The 27308-nt window shown below is 38.9% G+C and overlaps 1 protein-coding gene and 1 long non-coding RNA gene across 5 annotated transcripts in view; one reads left to right on the top strand and one right to left on the bottom strand.

The window, feature by feature from the left end:
• TRAPPC13 (trafficking protein particle complex subunit 13) overlaps positions 1-27308 on the bottom strand; it is a 49151-nt gene continuing 21843 nt past the window's right edge. Inside the window, exons 5-13 of one of the 4 annotated variants that reach the window (XM_002714067.5) lie at positions 21785-21912; positions 16517-16589; positions 15207-15251; positions 11435-11452; positions 9294-9427; positions 6634-6832; positions 5344-5444; positions 1472-1622; positions 1-1350 (exon numbers count right to left, since the gene is read on the bottom strand). In XM_002714067.5, coding sequence (XP_002714113.2) covers positions 1243-1350; positions 1472-1622; positions 5344-5444; positions 6634-6832; positions 9294-9427; positions 11435-11452; positions 15207-15251; positions 16517-16589; positions 21785-21912 — 957 coding nt within the window. In that variant the 3' untranslated portion in view covers positions 1-1242. The remainder of the gene's footprint in view (positions 1351-1471; positions 1623-5343; positions 5445-6633; positions 6833-9293; positions 9428-11434; positions 11453-15206; positions 15252-16516; positions 16590-21784; positions 21913-27308) is intronic. The other 3 variants (XM_008262283.4, XM_008262284.4, XM_008262285.4) reach the window with 3 other exon arrangements.
• Positions 9423-20431, top strand: LOC138845208 (uncharacterized). Its single transcript, XR_011382067.1, has 2 exons — positions 9423-12128; positions 12499-20431. It is a non-coding gene; the product is annotated as an uncharacterized lncRNA (long non-coding RNA).

The raw sequence follows: 27308 nt of genomic DNA, 5'->3' as shown, positions 1-27308 counted from the left end.
TTTTACACTGCTTATAATTTATTTTGCACAGATATTTCTTTATTATTCAAATTTGAAGGGCAACCCTTCTGATTATAGCTTTCATTTGGGACCAGTTTGTCACAGCAATAAATAATTATGCAATTAAGAAAAAAAATTTTTGTATTTGACTTGATGTGCTTTTACATTTAAGAAATTATATATACATTCTTGAATTTCAACTTTACCAAACAGGATAGCTTTTATCTAACAGCATAATCTTTTGTTTTCTTCGCAAAATATTGAAACTTGTTGTTACATTCACAGTGCTACAACCTAACTTTCCCATTGTTTTGCTCATAGCATATGTAAATTAGTGTGATTCAATGGAAAGACACAAAGCTTCAAACTACTAAAACATGATCTAAAGTTTACAATCAAATATCAGATGCTGGGAGGCCTACAAATATGTCTTATGAAAATAAATGTCTTATTTTTCAATGGGAAAAAAACCCAGTAGTTTTTGGCTTTGAATTATAAGATTACTAGGCCTGTCAGTTAAAAATTAACTGAATAATTAACAGCTTAGGAGAGAAAACCAATTCTGATCGGCTGTTTAGTACCTTAAAGTTAGATGAGCAGGTGACACATACTTACCAATATAATGATTTTGAAAATAATTAGCAAACCTCATACTGTGTTAGCCAGTACCAGGAGGACTACCCCAGTTGTAAACAAACCTTTTATGTTGACTAAGGAGCTAAGAAAAAATCCTGGAGCTCCCTATTTCTAAATAAGGTACTGAGAGAGTTCTAAAGTTGTAAGAAACAATTGTATCTTCTATGCCGAGGTCAGCAAACCATGGTTTACAGGCCAAGTCCTGCCAGCCTCCTGGCTTGTAAACACCAGTGCACTTTGCTGCCTACTGCTGCTCTTGCACTACAACTGCAAAGTGTAGTATTTGCGGTAGAAACCATTCTGTCTTTCACATAAAAACTTCACTGACTGCAGCTCTAGAAACTTGGGACAAATGGCGTCAAATACAGAGATTGTGGAGAACAAAGTCCAAGTGATATCTACAATGAAACAAAATATGAGTAGAAAATGTACAAATGTTCACTGAGCATGCAACTCACAAGATAAAATCGGTAGATAGTTCTGTTCAAAACAATTATTTAATATTTTCTTACAAGAAAGAAATTTAAATAATATACTTATTTTTGCTGTTGACTTGATTATTTTACAGAGATGATGGAAATATAGAAACAAAAAGGGTAATTTTCTTCAGCTTTCTACTTTAATGGCCGAAGATACCACACAGACTTGTGCAATGTCATCATATTCATATGTTCTCTTTAAGAATGTGTCTGTTAGTCTTAAGCCAGAGACGCTCTGTTGAGAGAAAGATATGGGTCTAAGTTTTGTATAATTGGTGATTATCAGAAAAAAATATGGATATAGCAAATAATTATCAATAAGCCCCCAAGTATTGAAGTTTTTGCAAGCAACATACTTGTAGTCCCTGTACCGAAGATAGTAGAGTAAGGGCGAGGCAGAGAGAGGAACTTGGATGCAGCTTTCCAAGCTGTCTTCCTGAAATCCCACACCAGTGGATAGAATTGGTGTTGCACATTTCCAAAACCAGGTCCATAGTCCTTTCACTGCTGGAGGAGTTAGAAAAACAAGAATAAATCTTGTTCATTTCACCAAGAGATACTACAATATTTCTTCCATTTATGCCATTAAATTTGTTTTCCAGGTGCCAGGAAAATAAAATCCAAAAAGAGAAAAGCTATTATATTATTTTTATTTCACTTAAGATAGAATTCATGAAAATGAAAGATGATGGCATCTTCTAGGGCTTAAAATGGTCTTAAGACTATCTGCCTACTGGAGGTTGGCCATCTAGTTCTGTTGTTTAACCCTGCTTCCTCACGCTGATCTGTGAACAGCTTTGCCATTTTTTCAAAGACTTCAGACATTTGTGTCTAATATTTTCTGTATTCTTACTTGGCAGGTTACTCTAAGGAAAGAAAAACTGAATTTGGTCTAGTGCTTTTACTAATTAATCTATGTTGCTTAGGCGTGCAGAAAGCTAAGAAAATGGTAAGATTCTAAAGGAGTAAACAGTATTCAGGTTTGCTCATTTTATTATCATTTTTAAAGATTTTCTGCTTATAGCTGATATACATTAGCAATGAGCTGGAGTCAGGAGCTGGAGCCACGTACCAAATTCAGGTACCGAAATATGATAAACACAAGGATATTTAACCTTGTTAAATACCTGTTTTTTTTTTTTTAATTTAAATAATCAAAAGGCTTCCAATGAAAAATAGCCTTCTAATCTCCTACTATTCATGGCTATTTTCAACTTGTATAGATTTTTCCTCTTCATACTTGGCTAAAAAATTTAAATTTGTTTTCATTGTTTTTTTTTTTTTTTTTTTTTTTTTTTTGACAGGCAGAGTGGATGGTGAGAGAGAGAGACAGAGAGAAAGGTCTTCCTTTTGCCGTTGGTTCACCCTCCAGTGGCCACCACGGCTGGCGTGCTGTGGCTGGCGCACTGCGCTGATCCGATGGCAGGAGCCAGGTGCTTCTCCTGGTCTCCCATGGGGTGCAGGGCCCAAGCACTTGGGCCATCCTCCACTGCACTCCCTGGCCACAGCAGAGAGCTGGCCTGGAAGAGGGGCAACCGGGACAGAATCCGGCGCCCTGACCAGGACTAGAACCCGGTGTGCCGGCGCCGCTAGGTGGAGGATTAGCCTACTGAGCCGCGGCGCCGGCCTTCATTGTATTTTAAAGTGTGTTTGTGTGTATGTGTGTGTGTGTGTGTGTGTGTATGTGAGAGAGGGAGAGAGAAAGAGAGGAAAAGGAGGAAAAGAGGAAGAAAGAGATCTTTTCAGCTGCTGGTGCCCTTCCCAAATTCCTACAAGAGCAGGATTGGTCCAGGCTGAAGCTAGGAGCTGGGAACTCATCCAGGTCTACCACAAGGCTGACAGGGATCCAAGCATTTGAGCCATGTAGCTACCGCCTGCTGCCTCTCAGGGTGCACATTAGCAGGAAGCTGTGTCAGACAGTCAGGACTCAAAGTCAGGCACTCTGAGAGGAGATGCGGGCATCCCAAATGGCATCTTAACCACTGTGACAAATGGCTCCATATTGTAAAACTTATTTAAATTTTAACTTAATGATGTTTTAGGCATATTGACTTTGTGATATTAGGTTTATATGTCTCTGTCTCTTAGCAAATATTTGAAATGCCCAGGATGTTCCAGAGACCAGGGTAGATGCACTACATGAATTTTACCATTAAAATCCAGTAGATTTGTGTTATATGTATGTTGCAGGGGGACTCATATTTTTAGAGTTGAAAGAACTGAAGATCTAATAAATAAGTGTCTTTTAGAAGACTTGAGTTACCAGAACTTAAAGTGAACACCAAATATATATATATATATATATATATATATATATATATATATATATTTAGTAGTACTTTGTCAGTTCAGTAAACTGATTTGCTAAACCTGAAAAAACTCAAATGAAAACATCTAACAAACTTCATATACATAGGGTCTTTGCTTTGGTGCACTGTTCTTTTCTGAGGTTTTACAATGTGACAGGGCACTGCTTTTACAAAATTGAGTAGGACAAGTCTCTTCTCTCACTTTTTTTTTTTTTTTTAATTTTAAAGATTTATTTACTTGAAAGGCAGAGTTACAGAGAGGAAGAGACAGATCTTCCATCCATTGATTCATCCCCCAGATGGCTGCAATGGCAGGGGCTGGGCAAGGCTGAGGCAGGAACCACAACTTCCATTCAGGTCTCCCACATGGAAGGCAGGGGCTCAAGCACTTTGGCCACCTTTCACTGCCTTCCCAGGGGCATTAGCAGGAGTTAGATTGGAAGTGGAGCAGTTGGGACTTGAACTGGCACTCACACAGGATGCCTGCACTCATAGTATGTTGCCATCGCAAGTGGCAGCTTAATCTGCTGTGCCACAAATCCAGCCCCAGGTCCCTTCTTTTCAATCACAATCCAGTGGTAGAGACTAATAGTTATAGCAATATATGAGTATCACTAAAAAATTAAGCCAGAATTTGCTATGACACAGAAGGAATGATTAGCAGCTTGGGAGACTCTTGGTAGCATCATAGAGAAGGCAGTTTTCTCTGTAATTGTGAAGGATGAATATTTCCCATTTTCCCAATAAGAAAAAGCTGATATGGATACAGAACTAAAAGGATTATACAGGCACACTATGAGGGTTGGGATCCATCACTGAACTACTATTAAAATACTCCAACTCAATGATACATGCCAAGTCGTGATACAAACAGTAGCAAAAGTACTGGGCTCTTCGGGTTCTAGACTTTTCAGGTTTCAAAGCCATGTGCTCTTTGTATCCCAGTAACTAGGTTTTACTCTTTATTACCAATACCATGTTTTTCAAACTATGATTACCCTTGATATTAAATTCATAATTAATTTTTGGTTTCTTAATACTAAATATACAGCTCATTATAAGCATGCCTCAGAACAACCTATCTTACAACTTTCAATCAATAACATATCCTTACATAAGGACCTAATAGTTTATGCTTTAATAATCTGAAGTGTTCAAGAAGTATAAACCTGAAAAAAACACAGACTCTGAAGTCAAAAACACCTGGTTTCACTTTCTGGCACTACCTTGTCTAGTTCTCCGAGTTTGAAAAAGTCATTTAACCTCCATGAGCTGTTTTTTCTTGGATAAAAGATGGATAATTAATACCCACATCATTTATGTGATGCATAAATGAAAAGTAGAAAATACCTAATACAGTAAGATCTCACAAACAGATAATATACTGGGGTGGGCATTTGGTGTAGCAGCTAACAGTGCTGCTTGGGACACTTGTATCCCATACTGGATGCCTCAGTTCAAGTTCTGGCTCCACTACCAGCTGCTAGGAGACAGCAGGTGAAGGCTCGAGTACCAGGTTCCTGCCACCCACATGGGAGGCCTGGATGGAGTTCCTGGGTCTCAGCTTCTGTCTAGTCCAGTCCCAGCTGTGGTAGGTATCTTGGGAGTCAAAAAGCAGATGGAAAAATCTCTGTCTCTCTGTTTCTCTGCTTTTCAAACAAATAAATGAATACTTAAATAAAACTTTTAAAAAAGAAAAGGACAAGTTTAGCTTGATATAAATAATTAAGAAATCTACACATAATTTTTTCATAAATCATATTTTCTATGCACTTTCTGAAGGCCCCGTGTATTCAACACCAGAGAAGCCTTTCTGTCAACAGAAAATATAAAAGAAGACAACATATTCAAAACATTTAGTAGTTCTTTTCCAGTTGGGTGAGGCAGCAAAGACATCTATCCATAAAAACTGGCATTACCTGCAGTTTGTGATTTTACAGGTAATGTGAAAGGGTTCTTCTAGGTTCACGGTATCTGGGATTGCCTCCAAAGACAACCTAACATCTCCGTAACCTGGAGCCTAGGAGAATTAGAGACACAGTTAATATACATCGTTTGAAACCTTTCCATCTTAATGATGCTGCCAGACCCGCACATTCACTCAATGCACTCTGGGTCTCCACGCTCATGTTCTGAGAAAATGTTTCTTATTCCTTCTATTGTTCCCTCATTCTACCTCATTCACTGCCACCAGTGGAACAGCCTTGCAGACCTGTTTGGTTTTTCCTATAATTGTTACATGTCCATACAGTTAAGACCAATCTTATAGGGAAGCAGCAGTAAGGAAATCTCAGGGTGTTTGATCTTAAAAGGATGCTTTCCAGAGAAAATATAGCATCTACACAGAAAACTTTAAGTAGATAAGTTTGCTACCTAAAGAGACAGAGAGAAGGAACTTTGAAATGAGTCAGGCAGAAAGTCACGTTTTTTCACAAGACATATGGGAAAGGACAGATTACAGAAACATTAAGGTTTAGGACATGCCATGTAGGGATGATAATTCATTCATTGCTATATTTTAAATTGGGCCCAGTGATGATGATGTTGATGTTGATGGTAATGATAGGTCATCATCACCCCCCCCCCCCCCATAACTTATAGCTTAGAACGGTGAAAGAAAGTCACTTTTAGAGTATGTGAGAACAGAGAACAGGGAATATTCAGCACAAAGGGAGGATCCTGTAGGAATTCTCACTAGAACAAGAGAAAGCTAACTAGTAGCTGGAAGCTATCCCTGCTTTCAGTGAAGAAATTAACTAAAATATCTAACTAATGCTTATAAGCTAAACTTAGTAGGACTCATTTCTGAATTTCAGATGCCTCAGATTTTTAACATGTTACAAAAGACATAATCTGAGTAGGTAAATGTAGTAAATCTGAAAGTCTCGGGACATTGCAAAAAAGAAAACCTTGATGTGAGAGGAGTGAGCATAAATTCACAAAGGAGGGGACAACTGATAAGCAGTTTAAGTTCTTCTTGGTAAAGTGAAAAAAAAAAATGTATTAAGGACAAATTAACATCTGAACATTTTCATTCACCTCAATACTAGTATCCTACCCGGAGACCAGTGAAACTGTTAGTCTATTCTTCTCTATTATCATTAATGCCTTTTACAGGCTCTGATGGCTAGGAAAAGTTAAGTTGTGCCAACTACTTGTTCCTTCTCCCCACGTCCAAAATCCCCACTGAAATTTTTTTCCAGACTTACCATTCTCTGAAGTTGGCTGGTCTGTAACCTTCCCCTCTCACCTAGATTTGTTTTCCATACTATATCCAGTTTTCCGATTACCGTTACTCCTTTAATGATGCCTGCTTTTTCTGCAAACTCCTTTTTGGGCTTTAGGCAGTATAAGTACTGGCGTGTATCCATTGGCTGCAAATATGCTCTCGACCCAAACGTAGATAAACTGAGAGGGCAAAAATAGACAGATGTACAGAGAATTCTCTAGCATCTTTTAAAGGAAAAAACATAGTGTGATTTGCTCCTTTTGGACAGGAACCGGATGATTTACCACCCAAAGATCTAGAATAGGTTAGAGGTTTCAACCTCAAAGAAGAGGACTTACACTGAGAGAATTTATTCTTTCATGTTTTCAATCAACATGGACAATCCTGAGATTCTTTACAATAGGATACATATGTTCTTTATAATAGGATACGTGTGGGGCCAGTGCTGTGACCTGGCAGGTAAAACCACTGGCAGCAACACTGGCATCCCATGTGGGTGCCAGTTTGAGTCTCGGTTGCTCTACTTCTGATCCACCTCCCTGCTAATGCTCCTTGGAAAGCAGTGGAGGATGGCCCAAAAGCTTGCAGCCCTGCATCCATGCGGGAGACCCAGATGAAGCTCCTGGCTGCTGGCTTCAGCCTGGCCCTGCCTTGGTCATTGTGGCCATCTGGGGAGTGAACCAGTGGATGGAAGACCTCTCTCTCTGTTTCTCCTTCTTTCTCTGTAAATCTGCCTTTCAAATAAGTTTCAAAAAAAATTAAAAAGTTGGATATCCTTAAAAAACTAATCATTTCTAAAACAAACTGAAAGATTTAGAAAATAATGGTAAAGGAGGCTATTAATTTTTGTTTGTAATCACCAAACGATATAAAAGTAAACTTTCATTCTTGATTAAGAAAATCAGGTATTTTCCCCAGTTATAACTTAAAAAAAAAAGAATTTAATTATTTATTTGAGAGGCAGAGTTACAGACAATGAGAGGGAAAGACAGAGAGAAAGGTCTTCTATTTGCTGGTTCACTCCCAAAAGGGCTGCAACAGCTGGAGTTGAGCCAATTCAAAGCCAGGAGCTTCTTCTGGGTCTCCCACATGGCTGCAGGGCCAAGCACTTGGGCCACCTTCCACTGGTTTCTCAGGCCACAGCAAAGAGCTGGATTGGAAGAGGAGCAGCTGGGACTAGAACCGGCACCCATATGGGATACCAGCAAGGCAGGCAGAGGATTAAACTACTGCACCATGGTGCTGGCCCCTAACCTTTTTTTTTTTTTTTTTTTTTGGACAGGCAGAGTCAGACAGTGAGAGAGAGAAAGACAGAAAGGTCTTCCTTTTTCCGTTGGTTCTATGGCCGGCGCGTTGCGCCGATCTAAAGCCAGGAGCCAGGTGCTTACCCCTGCTCTCCCATGCAGGTGCAGGGCCCAAGGACCTGGGCCATCCTCCACTGCACTCCCGGGCCACAGCAGAGAGCTGGCCTGGAAGAGGGGCAACTGGGACAGAATCTGGCACCCTGACCGGGACTAGAACCCGGGGTGCCTGTGCCACAGGCGGAGGATTAGCCTATTGAGCCGCGGCGCTGGCCCCCCAACCTTCTTAATTATGTTAAAATTAACCATAATTTATTCCTCCTCTAAATTTGCTATACCTCAGTTTTATCATTTGCAGGATAGCAATGACAGGTTTACCTCACTGAATTGTCATGAGAATTCAGACCAAGTGCTTTGAACAGAAAAACATACACTGCAAATGACTAGGACCTACTTTTTTTTAAATACAGAGGGAGGAAAGAACAGGAAGAGCAAAAGATTTTTAGGAAAGTGAGACTATTTTGTATGATATAGTAATGGTGGATGTCTATCATTTTATATTTTCCCAAAGCTTTAGAATGTACCATATGAAGAGGAGTCCTGATATAAGGCATGGATTTTAGTTAATAATAGGTCAATTTTGTTCACCAGTTATTTCAAAGTGCCACATTAAAACAAGATGTGGCCGGCGCCGCGGCTCACTAGGCTAATCCTCCGCCTAGCGGCGCCGGCACACCGGGTTCTAGTCCCAGTCAGGGCGCTGGATTCTGTCCCGGTTGCCCCTCTGCCAGGCCAGCTCTCTGCTGTGGCCTGGGAGTGCAGTGGAGGATGGCCCAAGTGCTTGGGCCCTGCACCCCATGGGAGACCAGGAGAAGCACCTGGCTCCTGGCTTCGGATCAGCACGGTGCGCCAGCCGCGGCGGCCATTGGAGGGTGAACCAACGGCAAAGGAAGACCTTTCTGTCTCTCTCTCTCTCTCACTGTCCACTCTGCCTGTCAAAAAATTAAAAAACAAAAACAAAAACAAGATGTAAGTAGCAGGAGAAACTGTGAGGAGGGAAATGGGTATGTGCAACTCTAATTTCTGATGAACTTTTCTGTGAACCTAAAACTTCTCTTAAAAAGTCTCTTAGCCCAGCTCCGGCCATTGCAGCCACTCAGGGAGTCAACCAACGGATGGAAGATCTCTCTTTCTCTCTCTGCCTCTCTGTAACTCTGCCTTTCAAATAAATAGGTAAATCTTAAAAAAAAAGTCTCTTAAAAACAACTCAAGAGTGATGGATGTTAGAGAAACAAGCATCTCTCAGAACAACAACAATCAGTTCATAATGAATATTTACCACTCTCCAGCTTGGCTGACTGAATTCAATTCTGTTACATTGTACATTATAGATGGCTCCAATGAAACTTTCTCCATAAACATGGGTGAAGTTGTAATATTCTGAATCTGGGCTTCCAGGAATACTTCATCAGTCTGAAGATATGAAAAAAAAATACCCACCAAAGTGTGATGGTATTTAAGATATTTACCTTCACAAAAATATCTTATCTATATGAAGAAAAAATATTAACCACAAATGTGATTAGTTCATGCCTGCAAATCAAAGTTATCATAATTAATGTAGGAAAAGAAATCTTCACCCTAACATAATTAACAGGAGCAAAGTCAAGTGTTAGTCAACTGAAACCTTGTCAAACAATGGATGGGGGATAACTAGGTTTTGTACATCCCAAAATATCTATTTACCTGAAATTTTCTGCACTATGAATAAACTATTTTATAATCATATAAGACTTAAATTTTTAAATTAAGTAACTTTGAATAGTTATTAATGATTTCCTGTTTTATTTTAAATGTAGACTTAGGGCTAAAAAAAGAATATGTGAATTATACCTGACCATCAGGTATAATTCAATTTAAATCAACAAAAGGTATCTTGTGGCCTTAGTAATAGATCTGAAACTGATGCTACTGGGCAATATTTCAGTCACTGTGTAATTTAAATACTTAATTTAACTATTTTATTCCCTTTTTTTTCTGCTACTTGGGTATTATTATTATTTTTTTTGGCGTAACTGAAGGATTACATACTAACTTGGTTTATCTTTGAAATGAACCTCAGGGCTGGCATTGTGGTGCAGCTGGTTAAGCTGCTGGCTATGACACCAGCTTCCCAAATGGGTGCTGGTTGGAGTCTGAACTGCTCCACTTCTGATCCTGCTCCATGCTAACATACCTGGGAAAACAGCGAAAATGGCTCAAGTACTTGGACCATGCACACAAGTGAGAGACCTGGAAGAAACTCCAGGCTCTTGGCTTCAGCCTGGCCCAGCCCTGGAAGTTACAGCCATCTGGGGAGTGAACCAGTGGATGGAAGATCTCTCTCTCTCCCTCTCTGTAGCTCTAACTTTCAAATAAATAAATACATCTTTAAAAAAGAGATAAAAAATGTTATATTAGGGGTGTCTAAGAACTAATTTTTTCAAAAGCCTCATAGTAATATATCTAAATATAAATATCACCTAAAATAAATCATGACCAAAAATTTTTGGCATTTATGAGTTTTAACACCAAAGCCAGAAAGATGGATATAATTTGCCAAAGTATTATGATGAGATTATAATTTAATGCAGTATTATCTAAAATACAATAGATTCTTTAGTCTTTGGGCCATGTGCTCAAGTGAAAATAGAACAACATACCGTATCAGTTCAAAACAACGTAGCATATAAGGGCATTATTCTGTTACTTTTGCTTAAAAAAATATATCCCATCAATCCATTGCTTTTATAAAAATAACCACAGACCCACATTTCAAATTTAAATGCAACTTTCTGCATAAATTTAGGAAGAGCTTATATAAAATGAAAGATAAATAAGCAGCATAATGGAAAAATCAAGTTAGTTTGAACAGTTAGTATAAAATAATTTGACATTGAAAAATTAAGGTAAGAATTTAGTGCTAAAGCAGTTGTTATTACATATGTGATGTGATATAAGCAAATGCTGTTTATTGTAAACAGAAATTTGAAAGTATGATTTTAGTCTGCTTGGGCAAATCTGTTTTTCTGCTTACTTCTGTCAAAAGGTCATTGCTACCTGACCTGAACTTCAAACTAAAATCACTGTGCTTCTATGTGAAAATGAATTTCAACTTCAAAGAATTGAAGGATAATAGGGTATTTTATAGTAAGATATTGAAAATCTCAAGGCTATTTTAAATAGGGCTAACATGCTTCTTTTTAAAAATACCTAAATAGAAACACCAAAACTGACAATTTAACATTTGGTCTAATTTTTTTTCCCAGAAAATAAGATAATAGATAAAATATAAATAGCACATTCAAATTATGTATTTCATAGGTGGTATTCACAACTAACTGTTTTTCCACTATGTTTTGTAAAGAGAGATTAATTAGGCAGAGTCAAAAAGTGGTAAGTAAGAAAAGTATACAAATTTATAATAAAAAATCAAATTACCACAGAACTGAGGTCACTCTAATGGAAAAATAAAAAAGAAAAATCAGAGTTAAATGTTAAAGGAAAAGAATAATTTTAAAATAAAATGCATTTCTGCATTCTAAAAACTTACTATGTAAGACAGCATTAGTTAACAAGAAAGTAAACAGAAAGCAACATGAAGAAATATGAGAAGCTATTTTTCTAAAAAGGTAAAATTGCTAAGGTTAATTACAACAGAACAGAGAAGAACACAACGGCTGAACACCAAAACAAGCAAACAGTTACAGGCACATTTGGGAGCAAAGAAGTTTATTTCATGACTTTCTAGTGCTATACATTTTTTACCTTTAGTGTAATAATTAAACGATACTTAGAATGGTTATACACATGTAGAATATACATGGTATTGCTTCTCCTAAATTTATCTGATAACAGAATCCTCTTTTCAGGAACATCTTGGTTGACTACATTTCAGGGAATGCTGGGATACAGTACTTCTGTCAATGGACAGTTTATTCTCCTCTTTTTAATAGATCTCATTGTCTTTTTTTCTATATATTTCTTAAGGACAATGTCAAAGACACCTCCTTTATCAAATGCATAGCTGGAGATCATTTTTTACCTCTTCATGTTCCCAGTTACTTCATTATTTGCAGGGAGTGCAAGGGAGGGCCTTACACTGCAGGTATGTCATGTCAGCCTCCTCCCTCAGGTTTTTTTTTTTTTGTTGTTTTTTTGACAGGCAGAGTGGACAGTGAGAGAGAGAGACAGAGAGAAAGGTCTTCCTTTGCCGTTGGTTCACCCTCCAATGGCCGCCGCGGCCGGCGCGCTGCGGCCAGCACACCGCGCTGATCCGATGGCAGGAGCCAGGAGCCAGGTGCTTTTCCTGGTCTCCCATGCGGGTGCAGGGCCCAAGCACCTGGGCCATCCTCCACTGCACTCCCTGGCCACAGCAGAGGGCTGGCCTGGAAGAGGGGCAACCGGGACAGAATCCGGCGCCCCAACTAGGACCAGAACCCAGTGTGCAGGCGCCGCTAGGCGGAGGATTAGCCTAGTGAGCCGCGGCGCCGGCCCTCCCTCAGGTTTAAGTTCCTTGAGAACTGGGAAGATGCTCAATGTATATTTATTTCTCTTCAGCATCTGGCGTGGGATTCTGTATCAGCAGAATGTTTGAAACCTTGCTTTTAATCTTACCAAACCTCTTGCAAGGCTTTCTTATCTCAGAAGACTGTAATAAAGTTTTTCATGGAACTGGTTTTCTTAAGGTGATTCACATACTAATAGTGTTACTACAATCATACCAAAAACATTTGAGACAGATGTAGGCTAACAGTGGTCACTGTACCACAGACTGAGATCAAGGACTATAGTAGAGTACAAAGCATTCATATACTAACATTGGTGTGGTTTACTAACTTCTATAATCTGTTTTAAATTCCTACTGCCGGCGCCGCGGCTCACTAGGCTAATCCTCCACCTTGCAGTGCCAGCACACAGGGTTCTAGTCCCAATCAGGGCGCCGGATTCTGTCCCGGTTGCCCCTCTGCCAGGCCAGCTCTCTGCTGTGGCCCGGGAGTGCAGTGGAAGATGGTCCAAGTGCTTGGGCCCTGCACCCCATGGGAGACCAGGAGAAGCACCTGGCTCCTGCCATCAGATCAGCGCGGTGCGCCGGCCGCAGCGTGCTGGCCATGGCGGCCATTGGAGGGTGAACCAACGGCAAAAGGAAGACCTTTCTCTCTCTCTCTCTCTCACTGTCCACTCTGCTTGTCAAAAAAAAAAAAAAAAAAAAAAAATTCCTACTTAGGGTCAACAGAATCTACCTCATGCTACTGACTGAACAGATTTGTTTGCCTAAGTAATACTGAGTAGATAAGAGAAACTCTAAATGGTATTTGCTCACTACTGTCTTTTAAGATATGTCTATTTTCAAAAGGTTAGAATTTTACTAAAAACTTTTTAGTTGAAATTTGTTGGCAAAGTTTAAAGATTATGACTATATATGATGTTAACGGAAAAAGGCAGCAAACAAAATTGTCACTGTGATTATAAAAATAGATTACATATAAATGAATAAAGACTCCAAGAGAATACAGATTAATGAAAAATCAATCATTTGTTAGTGTGGTGGAAATGTGGATTTTATTCTTTCTTTATAGGAAGCATGTAATTTGTGTAATATTTATGGAATAACTAGCAATTTAAAACATTTGCAAATTACTTTGAATATCAGTGTTATAAAACTACTTGGCAAGTATCTTAATGTAATGTTACATTTTTAATAAAGAAAATTTAAAATGTCTTAACATGTGCTTCCAAAGAGCCAATTATAAAAAACAATAAAATAAACATATCACTCCAGGCCCTATTTCTTTTGAGCTTTCTAACATGTATTATAAAATAGGTAACATTCCTCCCTCATAGTATGAATGAAAACTTTCCCCAAAAATGATAGACTATTTAAAATTCACCAATCACTCATGATAGTGTAATCAAGTAACAGTATGCTATTAATAACAGAAAAGGTAGACTAAATGTGCAGTACCTCAACTCATTATCAACTCTTTATACATCTCATAACCTCCTTGCTGAGGCCAAATTCTCTCATCAAATATGTATGCTCCTCACTATGAACTTACTATTCTACGTTCCTTTGTCATTCTGCTTTGAATACCTTCACTGCTCTGCCAAGCAACATCCATTCTAGACTCCATTCTAGTTCCCCTCTCTTCCTTGAAGACTCTTTAGAATACTCCAAGATCTCATCTCCAAAGTTCCTGTAGCACATCTTTTAGGTAATTCTCATTTTTGACTTGCTATATTTGGGTAATTTTGCTGTTATATTATATACATTTTTTCTTTTCTCTTAGTATGTCTGCTGCAAATCAGGTTCCTTAACTTTGACATATTAGTAATTATAAAATAAACTTTATACTGAGTAAAAAACGTAGATTGCTGATGGTAAAAATATGTATTAAACGACATGTTATTTCAAATTTCTGTTCATCATCTTTTTTTTTTAAGAGTAACAGAGATATAATCTTCATTTCAAAACACTGTATTTGGATACTTTTCAGTTTATCAGTGCAGTATGAAACATATGATTCTGGGGGAGTAAGGGGACTATTTGAGAGATCTGATTTTTCTACAGCCCTAAGCCAAGATTTTGAATTTTTGGGACCTCCCAACCGTGCAACAAGCAGTAAAACCTTTCTTTCTTCTATGGAAAATTCTAGTTTACCTGTTTCATTAAGAGAAAAGACATGTTGTCTTCTATTTTAGAACTTATTTCTTCCAAGAAACTTTTCAAGCTATTTACTAACTTAACAGGCTAACTCTGGCTGGCATATTGCCTTTTCAAGAAGTGTGCTGAGCTTTGCTTGTTAATATTTTTCCATGTAAATATTAAAGCTAGATCTACTCCTTCAATTTTTATAATATCTAGAATCATATTATAAAAATCCAACAGATTGACAGTGTTTTTAAGGAGTAACAATGACCATGAAATGGAATTGTATGACAATCATTTAAGGAAAGGGGTTGAGAAGCTTTACAAAATTAACAGTGAGAATAAAAATCAAGACAGTGATTCTATGTAGGTTGAAAACAGTAGATTAAAAGAGATCTATAATGAAATTATTCACTTTTAATTGAACTTCATGCTCATTTTTCAGAAATAATTCAATCACATTATTAATTTACTTCAATATGATAATAAATGTAATGATCAGAATTTCAGTCAATATTTTAACATTTAATTTGAAATCCTATTGGGAGTGAAACACTTACTTACCTCTGCATTGTAAAATTTAGTTTTCACATCCAGTGGTTTGAGAACCTGGTTAAATAAAGCATGCCAATCAGCAGATTCTTACCATTTAATAATTTATTTTTGTTTATTTGGTTTAAATTACAAGGTTTAAATTCATCATAGCAATTTTTAAATATCAATACCCTTGCAGAAAAAAGAAAAATCTTGTGCATTTTTTGAAAGGCTATCCTCATTTCTTAACTGCGTGATAGTAATATTGGTGTTTATTACATAACATTTTGTTAAGCTGAATACACATTTTATGAATTTTCAATATCAACAGTATATTTAACAAACACTGTTTTCAAAAAAGCAATTGCACTTTCCTTTATTTTCTTTTAAAAGGCATGCAAATGAGTGATATAATAAAATAGTGGCAAGGTTTTTTTCTCTATTGACAGTATTTTTCTTCCACTTATGGAGAAATTAAAAATGTATCTATAGTATCATTTCTAGATCTACTGTTATAGATTACTCTCATCTTACCAGCCACACATACAAGTGTTAAACCAGTTCCTTTTACCTACTTTTTGATGGTCTTTGAAAAGTATGTAGTAATACAAAGCTATATCTAAAATCCCAGTGAATTGTGGAGTTCTTAAAGGAAGATTGCTCAATATAACCCAAGTTAGGAATTTCTCCTTTAAAATTTTCTTTAGATATTTCAAACTATTTATACTTACTTTTTCCTTCTTTTGGAATTCTTGTGTGTTTTGTCCAAAGAAAATGTATTTTTTGAGGGATAAAAATCTTTAAATTTCATTATAAACATTACATTGGCAAGGATACTTTCTCTGCTATTATTTACCTTAGTATAGTCTGACTTTAGATTGCTGTAACAGTCATTCCTTAGTATCAACTAACCCCAGACAGCTACCAAAATCGAAGAATGCTCAAGTCCTTTATATAAAATGGTGTAGGCTTGCAAATAACTTATATAATACTCCTGTATATTTAAATCACCTCAATATTACTTATAATATGTAAAACAACATAAATGTTACACAAATCACTGCTATTCTCTACTACAATGTTTAGGGAATAGAAGAAAATAAAAAGACTGTACATATTTGATACAGATGAAATTCTTTTGGCATGATTTCAATTCTGTGGTTGTTGAATCTGTGCATATAGAATCTGCACATGTGAAGGGCTGACAATAATGTGATAAAACCAAAAATACTGAGCTCTTCGTTTCATGTGGATCTTGTTTTTCTGCAGATAAACAGGAATAACTTTACCCTTCCATTAAAATAAGAATTAGAACTATTGAAGGTCATCATTTTCAATACCTGAAATTTGAAGAATTTCCTAAAATACATTTTTTCTCCACCCTGAGTTGTATAACTCACAGCACACACCAAGCTGAAACAGAAAGATGTCTTAATGAATCTACATCATTTTCTATTTATTAATAATAAAACTAACATACTTGAATTTACTTACAATCTTCAAAAACATTTCTATTAATTATGTGAAAGTATAGCCAAATGGCATTAGAGATAGGAGAAAAAAAGTTCTAACAGATTTGGACATAACTACATGAAGACCAAGTGAGCTCTGATTAATAAGATGAGATTCAGTATTTTTGGAGCAGGAAGTCAGAAACTTTTCCTTTGAAAAGTGTAATGCATTCCAAAAAAAGTCTCAGAATAACCAAACAGTTGGATATAAAAAATAAGTTCATATAAAGTAAAAAAAAAAGGATTAGAAATCAACTCCAGGACAGACTTCTTAAAATAAATACAATGAAAGACAAAAGATTATTATGAAAAATTTCAGACTGGATAAATCAAAAACACTAAAACAACTGAAGAGCAGACAATAAACTGGGATGAAATCCTTAGAACAGTATGTAACAATAATTAGGTTTCTAACATACAAAGGGCTCCTGTAAGTCAATAAACAAAACATCAAAGTATCACTCAAAATATGAGGAGAGGATCACATAAATCTCAGCACCACAGCTTGCTAACAAGAATGTCTGGCCTTGTGAGTAGTCCAAGAAAAGAATTACAATAATGAGGTAAGAAACAAATTACAGTAATAAGGCAAGATTTCTCCATCTATCAAGATGTGGCAAATATATTTAAAAGTGACCATCAGGGGCCGGCACTGTAGCACAGTGGATTAAATCCCTGGCCTGCAGTGCTGGCATCCTGTATGGGCACAAGTTCGAGTCCTGGCTGCTCCACTTCTGATTCAGCTCTCTGCTGTGGCCTGGGAAATCAGTGGAAGATGGCCCAAGTCCTGCACCTACGTAGGAGACTCGGAGGAAGCTCCTGGCTTTAGGTCAGCTCAGCTCTGGCCGTTGTGGCCATTTGGAGAGTGAACCACCAGCGGATGGAAGACCTGCTCTCTTTCTGGCTCTACATCTCTCTGTAACTGTCTTTCAAATAAGTAAAGTAAATCTTAAAAAAAAAAAAGTAACCTATTTTTAAAGAAAAATAAAAGTGATAATCAGAGCTGGTTAAGAGTTTAGTAAAACTGACTTTCTTTATACTGCTTGTGGCTGAAAGGAATTAAGAAAACAATCTTTTAGTAAAAGAGTTTTAAAAATATTAATATGGGGGCTGGCGCTGTGGCACGCTGGGTTAACGCCCTGGCCTGAAGTGTCAGCATCCCAAATGGGTGCTGGTTCGAGACCCAGCTGCTCCATTTCTGATTCAGCTCTCTGCTATGGCCTGGGAAGGCAGTAGAAGATGGCCCAAGTCCTTGGGTCCCTGCATCCATGTGGGAGACCCGGAAGAAGCCTCTGGCTCTTGGCTTCAGATTGGCGCAGCTCTGGCTGTTACGACCAATGGGGGAGTGAACCAGTGAATGCAAGACCTCTTTCTCTCTCTCTGCCTCTCCTCAATCTGTGTAACTCTTACTTACAAATAAATAAATAAATCTTAAAAAAAATAAAAATATTAATATGTTTCCATATTGAAGTAAAATTCCATATTAAAGTAAACTTACTTCAATTAATATATCATAAAAATACGAAAGTGTTCATCATTGTCCTATTTATAACAGTGGAAAACTAAAAATAATCTAAACATTAGGATAAACAAACTGTACTGTCCAAATGTTTAAGATATAGTCTTTTAGAAAATACTGTCTTGAAAGAATACTGATTGAGGTGAAAAAGCATTCACACTGAATTGGGTGCCAGATCAAGACCCAGCTGCTTCACTTCCAATCCAGCTCCCTGCTAATGGCCTGGGAAAGCAGTGGAGGATGGCCCAACTGCTTGTGCCTCTAAATCTATGTGGGAGACCCAGAGGCTCTGGGCTCCTGGCTTTGGCCTGGCACAGCCCTGGTCACTGTGGCCATCTGGGGAGTGAACCAGGGGATGTAAGATATCTCTCTGTCTCTCCCTCTCTATCTGTAACTCTGCCTTTCAAATTAAAAATAAATCTTAAAAAGAAAAGGATAAAACCATGAATAATACTAAAATTTTATAAAATATCATTTATAAACATTTGTTATATAGATGTACATTAAACGATTGGAAAGAAATATTTCAATATTTTGACAGTTGTTAAACTAACTGGTAATATTATCATGTAATTTATTTTGCCTTTATACTTGAGCCTTGTACTAAGCCTGAAGCTGGAAAGAGTTTGATCAGAATACAATATGCCCTCAAAGTATCCACAGTAAAATAGTACAGGAAGGCACAGATTTTGAAACAAAATTGTTTTGTCTTATAAACTAATTGTTTGATTCTATCAGACTCATTTTCTGCAAAATAGAGGTTTTACATTTATCATTTCAATAAATTCAATGTCAACAAATAAGTGAGGGGCTGCATTACAGCAAGAGGGTTAAGCCACTACTTGTGCTCTAGCATCTCATTTTGGAGTGCAATTTGAGTCCTGGCTACTCTGCTTCTGATCTGGCTTCCTGCTAATGTACCTGGCAAGGCAGCAGAAGATGGTTCAAGTGCTTGGTTGGGATCCCTGCCTCCCATATGGGAGATCAGGAAGGAGTTCTTGGAGCTTGGCTTTGGTCTGGTTTAGCCCCGGCTATTGTGGGCATTTGGGGGATGTGAATAGTAGATGGAAGACTCCTCTCTGCTGCTCTGCCTTTCAAATAAATAAACAAGTAAGTCTTTAAAAAAAAATTGACCACTATTCTCTACTAAATCTCCATGGACCTCATTCTATAATGGGGAAAGCAGGCACTTAATAAGTAATTATAAACATGAAATTCAGAAAAAAGTGGTATGTTGTGGGTGCTATAGAATTTACAAAAAGGGAGGTTTAATCTATTCTAGGAGGTTAGGAAAGCCTCTTTTGAGGAAGTCAGGCTGAATCTGAGATGTGAAAAAAAAGCAGTTGCCAATGAAACAAAATGCCATTGACATTCATTCCTTTGAACACATGTTGAGCCATGGAGTTCAGAGACAAACACACACACACAAAACCAAAATGGCCAAAATGACTGCAGTGTAGACAGGGAGGGAGAATTGACAAAAGTTAAGATGTTAGAGTGACTGGTAAGGATTAGGTTGCGGAGAGCTATATAAAACACAACGTCAGAATGTCCTAAGGGGAATGGGAGATCACTAGACAGTTACGTGACTTTTTAAAAAAATTGTTTACTTATTCAACTTTATTTATTTGAAATCCAGAGTGACACAGCGAGCTACAGCAAGAGCGAGAGAGAGAAAGAGAAAGGGAGAGAGATTTCATCTGTTGGTTCACTAGTCAAATGCCCACAAGAGCCAGGGCTGGGCCAGGCTGTAGCCAGGAGCAAGGAACTCCCTTCTGGTCTCCCATGTGGGTGGTAGGGACTCATATGAGTCATCAACCACTGCCTTCCAGGTGCATTATCAGGAAGCTGGACTAGAAGCAGAAGCTGAGTCAAGATTTGATCCAGGCCAGCGCCGCGGCTCAATGGGCTAATTCTCTGCCTTCGGTGCCGGCACACCGGGTTCTAGTCCTGGTCGGGGTGCCGGATTCTGTCTCGGTCGCTCCTCTTCCAGTCCAGCTCTGTGCTGTGGCCCGGGAGTACAGTGGAGGATGGCCCAAGTGCTTGGGCCCTGTACCCACATGGGAGACCAGGAGAAGCACCTGGCTCCTGGCTTCAGATTGGCGCAGCGCGCCAGCCGTGGTGGCCATTGGAGGGTGAACTAACAGAAAGGGGAAGACCTTTCTCTCTGTCTCTTTCTCTCTCACTGTCCACTCTGCCTGTCAAAAGAAAAAAAAACAACAAAACCCAGGCACTCTAATATGGAATGTGAGTGTTTGTCCCGGATGGCAGGTTAGTCTGTTGTGCCACAGTGTGCCTCCAGTTACATAACTTTGACAAGATCACATAATTCATAAACGATGGAGCTGAAACTTGAACTCCAAGAAATTTGTCTCTAAAGTTTACACGAATCAAAGAATACATATCAAAAAGTGCCTATAATAGAGCTAGTCATCAAAATTAACTGACTAAATAAAGCTAATATAGTAAGTTTTAATGGGCACAGGAGAAGGAAAAGTGGTGATGGAAGTAGAGACAAAAAAGAGATAAAGGATATACAGTTAGAAGAATTAACAGCATTTTGAGCCGTGATGGATGTGGGAGTGCTTTGGAACATGAAAAAGTCTAATGTTACTTAAGAAGGCTGAAAATTGCATATTTGCTACTCATACTAAAAGAAAAATAGAGGCCGGTGCCACGGCTCAATAGGCTAATCCTCTGCCTAGCGGCACCGCCACACCGGGTTCTAGTCCTGGTCGGGGCGCCGGATTCTGTCCCGGTTGCCCCTCTTCCAGGCCAGCTCTCTGCTGTGGCCAGGGAGTGCAGTAGAGGATGGTCCAAGTGCTTGGGCCCTGCACCCCATGGGAGACCAGGAGAAGCACCTGGCTCCTGCCATCGGATCAGCGCAGTGCGCTGGCCGTAGTGCGCCGGCCGCGGCAGCCATTGGAGGGTGAACCAATGGCAAAAGGAAGACCTTTCTTCCTGTCTCTCTCTCTCTCACTGTCCACTCTGCCTGTAAAAAAAAAAAAAAGAAAAAAGAAAAATAGAGTATTCATGTTGAATTGCATACAAAGGCCAGAAATACAAAATTTGAGACTTTTTTTTGAAAGTTTGTCTTTAGTTTTTTACTTCATGTTTCTGAGAACATAATGTATGCACTTAATTATATAACTAGAAAATCGTGAATTTAAAAAGTAATCAGTGATCTAGTTAGCCAAAATGAAAGAGATCCCAAGGTCCTAACTCTTGCTATGAAAAACAAAAACAAAAACAAAAACAAACAAACAAAAAAGTAAATGCTATGAATGTCACTTGCTACCATTTAAAAAAAATAATGTGAGTTTTAAACACTGATGTAACGTCCTTTTTTAGATAAAACTGTAGATACAAAACTGAAACTAGAGATAAATGATGAGTTAAGATTATTTCCCTGTAAGATAAATATTACATTTAGTTTGTTTCTGGTAAGCAAGTAAATGTGGAATGTAAAATTTCTTTTAAAATAGGCTCTTAGGCGTAGTGATAAGCAGAAAGCAAATATTTCAAATAAAGGCCTATATAAGTAAAGGACACTGAGAAATAGTAAAATTAATCCTTACATATGTGTTCCAATTTCTTTTACTTCATGGTGTATGACATCATCAATACAACAATCAGGTTTAAGTTCAGCCACTGCAGCATTCGAGGCTGAAAGATTTAAACGCTGAGAACTTGTTTGTAGATCAGCCTTGAAATAAAAGATAAAAAAAACCCAGATGAGATTGTTTTTCTACAGAGTATGGATGAGTATGGGTGGAAACAGCAGGGGAAAAGAAACAAAGAAGTGGAGATGAAACAGGGAACAACAATTCTCTAAACAAAGCTTAGAACTTAGAACATGGAAGTGGTTCATACACACATGGATGCCTTGAAAATAAAGACATAAAATCAACCAGGAGGTAGGAAGGTTCCAAAATGGAATGCAAACAATAACAGATGAATCTAACTGTATTTCAAATGAAAAACACAACCGCACTAGAGAGAAGAAACGGGGAAGAAAGAATTAACCTAATTAAGTATGGAAAACAGTCTTACCACAATCAAAGGCTAAGAAGAAAAGGAACAGTACACAAATGAACCCTAGTTAGTACACCTAGTTAGTACATTTGTTTTCTCAAGGCATATGGGTAGCAATTCTGAAAAGATTATGTGTGTACTAGGAAACAAATCAAAGAATTATGGATAATGAGATAGGCTTCTTACCTTCCATGAAAAAAAAGTACCAATAAGAAAACCAGGGGCCAGTGCTGTGGTGTAAGTTAAGCCTCCACCTGGGGCACTGGCAACCCATATGGGAGCCAGTTTGGGTCTCGGCTTCTCCACTTCTGATCCAGCTCCCTGCTAATGTGTGTGGGAAAGCAGCAGATGTCCCAAGTTCTTGGGCTCCTGCACCATGTGGGAGATCTGGAAAAAGCTCCTGGCTCTGGCCTTGCCCAGCCCTGGCCGTAGCGGCCATTTGGGGAATGAACCAGTGGATGGAAGATCTCTCTTACTCTTACTCTCTCTCTTTCTTCCTCTCTCACTCTCTCTCTGTATTTCTGCCTTTTAAATAAGTAAATAAATCTTAAAAAGTAAAGAAAATGGGGGAGGCTAACCCGAAACTTTGGTGTTGAATTTGAACCTTAGGCATATGGTTTATGCTTATACACACACACATTTATATTTAAATATATATTCACATAGATGGACTTTACTGAAACAAATATATATAGATATCCATGTATGTGTTAGTATATAATATTGAAAAATGAATTCAAAACAATAATATTAAAATGTCAGAGACCTTAGTTAATTGATGAAAAAAACTAGAGAACGATATTAAAGTCATCAACTAAGTCAGTCTAGCTCCTAGGGCAGCAGGTTAAGCCCCTGCCTGTGATGCTGGGATCTCATACGGGCACTGGTTTCAGGCCCAACTGCTTCACTTCCAATCCAGTTCCCTGCTAATATGCCTAGGAAAGCAATGGAAGATGGCCCAAGTGCTTGGGCTCCTGCCCCCACATGGGAGACCTGGATGAAGCTCCTGGCTCCTGGTTTGGGCCTGTCCAGTCCTGGCTTTTGTGGTCATTTGGGGGAGTAAATGTGTGGATGGATGATCTCTCTCCCTTTGTCTTTCTACCATCTCTCTCAAACTCTGCCTTTCAAGTAAATAAATAATTTTTTTTTTAAAGAAAATACCACCTTCTCTATAGTAATAGTTTCATTCCCACCCAGTTACTTTTATATTGCCTTTTGTATGTTCCTTTGAACATTTATCACCCTAATTGTCATAAATGGCATCCTCCTTTAATGTCACTCTATCACATTTGACTTACACTTCCTTTGCAGCACTCATCATAATCTACAAACACATTATTTACCTGTTTCTGTCTCCCCTATGGGAAAAGTCTATGGAGGCAGGAACCTCTTGTCTTCTCTTGCTCATCACTATAGCATGGAGCCTGGCATATAACAGGCAATTAACACACATTTGTTGAATACTGAATATATGGATGAAGTTATGATAAAACTTCAAAGCAAATGTTAAGAAAAATTTAGAGAAAGCAAAGATCACATTAGCTCATAGGGACTGATGAAGGTTTTTACATAAGAGCTAGGAGTCTAAGCTTTTCTTTCTTTTTTTTTTTTTTAATTTGACAGATAGAGTTAAACAGTGAGAGAGAGAGAGAGAAAGGTCTTCCTTCCGTTGGTTCACCCCCAAATGGCCACCATGGCCAGGGCTATGCCAACCCGAAGCCAGGAGTCAGGTGCTTCCTCCTGGTCTCCCATGCGGGTGCAGGCGCCAAGCACCTGGGCCATCCTCCTCTGCCCTCCCGAGCCACAGCAGAGAGCTGGAATGGAAGAGGAGCAACCAAGACCAGAACCCGGCGCCTATATGGGATGCCGGCGCCACAGGCAGAGGATTAACCTAGTGAGCCACGGCGCCGGCTAAGCTTTTCTTTCTTTTAAAAAGCCAACTTTGCAGTTACTTTTTTTTTTGACAGGCAGAGTGGACAGTGAGAGAGAGAGACAGAGAGAAAGGTCTTCCTTTGCTGTTGGTTCACCCTCCAATGGCCGCCACGGCTGGCGCGCTGAGGCCGGCGCACCGCACTGATCCGAAGGCAGGAGCCAGGTGCTTCTCCTGGTCTCCCATGGGGTGCAGGACCCAAGCACTTGGGCCATCCTCCACTGCACTCCCGGGCCACAGCAGAGAGCTGGCCTGGAAGAGGGGCAACCGGGACAGAATCCGGCGCCCCGACCGGGACTAGAACCTGGTGTGCCAGCGCCGCAAGGTGGAGGATTAGCCTAGTGAGCCACAGCGCCAGCCTGCAGTTACTTCTAATACAACCTTCTTAATGTGAGTCATTTTAAAGTAGGATATTTACTAACGCCATCTCATTCACTACTATATTCAGTCACAAAATAGTAGCTTACATTTATCAAGCACCTATCATGTGCAAGACACTGTTCTAAGTACCTTACTCATTTCTTTCTTATAAACCTGAAGTAGGTGTATAATCCCTATTTTACATACAATGAAACTCAGCATAAAAGGTAACGGGCTGGTGCTGTGGTGTAGAGTTAAGCAACTGCCTGCAATGCTAGGATCCCATATGGATGCCAGTTCAAGTCCTGGCTGCCCCACTTCCAATCCAGCTCCCTGCTAATGTGCCTGGGAAAGCAGTCGAAGATGGCCCAAGTCCATGGGGCACCTGTACCCATGTGAGAGACCTGGATGAAGCTCCTGGCTTTGGCCTGACCTAAGCCCTGGCTGGTGCAGCCACTTGGGGAGTGAACCAGCAGATAGAAGATCTCTATCTCTCTCTCTTTGCCTCTCCTTCTCTGAAAACTCTTTCAAATAATTAAATAAATCTTTTTAAAAAAAGATAAAAGTAACAACTGTCCCAAGGTTACATAATTATTAATGGAGCTGAGATTCAAAATTCCTTAATTATTTTTAAAATTAGAAGAGAGAGAGAAAAAATACTCAAATCCATCGGTATTCTGTGTAATATGTTCTCCTGAGTTCTCCCAGTATGTTCTATGTCATTTCTGTAAATGTTAATTGTAAGTACAGTGTACAGATTACACAACACTTTTGCCTTTCTCCTTTTTACCACTATAAATAATGCTACATTGAGTACTTCCTGATTACCTAGGATATGTCAGGGCCTGTTCAAAGAGTTGGAGGTACATCAGTTGAACAAAACAGTTCAAATCTCTGCCCCTGCGAAATTTCTGTTCTCTGAAGAAGATGGCAGGGAAGACAACTTGTAGTAAATAAGTATATTACTACAGATGTTAGAGGCCAGAGCACATACTGAGAGAAAAACAGCAGAGTAAAGTGGTAAAGAAGGATTGGCTTGAGATAGGATATGCAATGAAAATTGCAAGGTGGGCTTCAGGCTGCAAATTGGTTTTTGGATAAATAGAATTTGAATAGGCAGAGAGGAGAGGGTGTTGGGGTAATAATTCCTAGCAAATTAAACAGAGGTAGCAAATTAGGACAAGTGTGAAAGCTCTAGAGTTTTCAGAGGCCATCAAGAGTTTGGTAGAGTTAAGGTGTTCATGTTCAGAATGGAGAAATATACTTAAAAACATGTAGAGTAGGCTTCAAGAGAATATAGTAGGCTTGTCTGTTTCGTTTCTTGCTAAAATCTAGTTTCTAAAGTCATGACTGGTGTATATATATTTGAATCAATGTGTGAATGATTAGTATAGACCAGTAGTTCTCAAAGCATGGATCCCAGAACACCACAAATTAGTATCACCTGGGAAAACACTGGACTTATAAATTCTTGGGCGCCATTTAAGATGAAGTGAATCAGAAACTCTGGGAATGGGGCCTACCAACCAGTGGCTTTACAAGCCGCCAGATGGCTTTAACACCTTCGAACGTTTGAGAACCACTAGCATAAAGCGTTAAGAGTTATTTACTTTTTTTTTTTTTTTTTTTTTTTGACAGGCAGAGTAGACAGTGAGAGAGAGAGAGAGAGAGACAGAGAGAGAAAGGTCTTCCCCTTTCCGTTGGTTCACCCTCCAATGGCCGCTGCGGCAGGCGCACTGCGCTGATCCGAAGCCAGGAGCCAGGTTCTTCTGGTCTCCCATGCGGGTGCGGGGCCCAAGGATTTGGGCCATCCTCCACTGCACTCCTTGGCCACAGCAGAGAGCTGGACAGGAAGAGGAGCGACAGAGACAGAATCCAGCGTCCCGACCGGGACTAGAACCCGGTGTGCCGGCGCCGCAGGCGGAGGATTAGCCTAGTGAGCCACGGCGCCAGCCTATTTACTATTCTTTATAGCACATTTATTACAAACTTTTAAATTATAAAATACTTATGGTAGCACGATAAGGTTTACAGACTTAAATGCTGAGATTTTTGTAATTTAAAAAAACAAAAAACTAGTAATTTCTAATTAAACATAGTACAATATCTATAAGCATTTGTATTATCCAAAATAACATAAGATAACAGTGAATAAATAAAAGGAGAACATTCCACCATCTTTTTTCTGGGATTCCAAAATTCAAGGAGTTACAGACAAACTAAAATTCTGAAGACAGACTTCTCGGTAGCTGAACTATAACTGTGACTCTTCCAAGGTAGGAAGGAAGGGAGGGAGGAGGGAGGGGAAGAGGGAAGGAAGAAGGAAGGAGACAGGGAGGGGAGGAAGGATAAAACAATTCAAAAAAGAAGGGAGGGAAGAGGGAGGGAGGGATTTAGGGAGGGAGGGAGGGAAGGATAAAACAATTCAAAATCCCATGTTAGTGTGAATAGAAAGGAAGGAGGGAGGGAGGGAAGGATGGAAGGATAAAACAATTTAAAACCTATGTTAGTGTGAATAGAAGGCAACAAATGTCCAAACTTCCAGTTATGGGTAAGTAGGCAAATTCCCAAGCTTTTGCATAAGCCTTTCCAAAGAATAAGAGAAATTCATGAAAAATGGAGCTGAAGTTAAGAAGAGTAGGGTCAGACCAAAGAATGATTTAAAGCGATGCCAAACAGCCAAAGTCCAAGTGTGAAAATACTGAGAAAGGATACTACTGAAAGATGAGAGCTGTGTACATGGAAAGGAGTTAACTGTTTTAAGAATTATTTATCTA

Source organism: Oryctolagus cuniculus, chromosome 14 (assembly GCF_964237555.1).
Source record: "Oryctolagus cuniculus chromosome 14, mOryCun1.1, whole genome shotgun sequence".
In the NCBI taxonomy this organism is placed as follows: Eukaryota; Metazoa; Chordata; class Mammalia; order Lagomorpha; family Leporidae; genus Oryctolagus; species Oryctolagus cuniculus.
The sequence above is the reverse complement of the archived record's forward strand: the minus strand, read 5'-3'. Positions and strand labels throughout refer to the sequence as shown.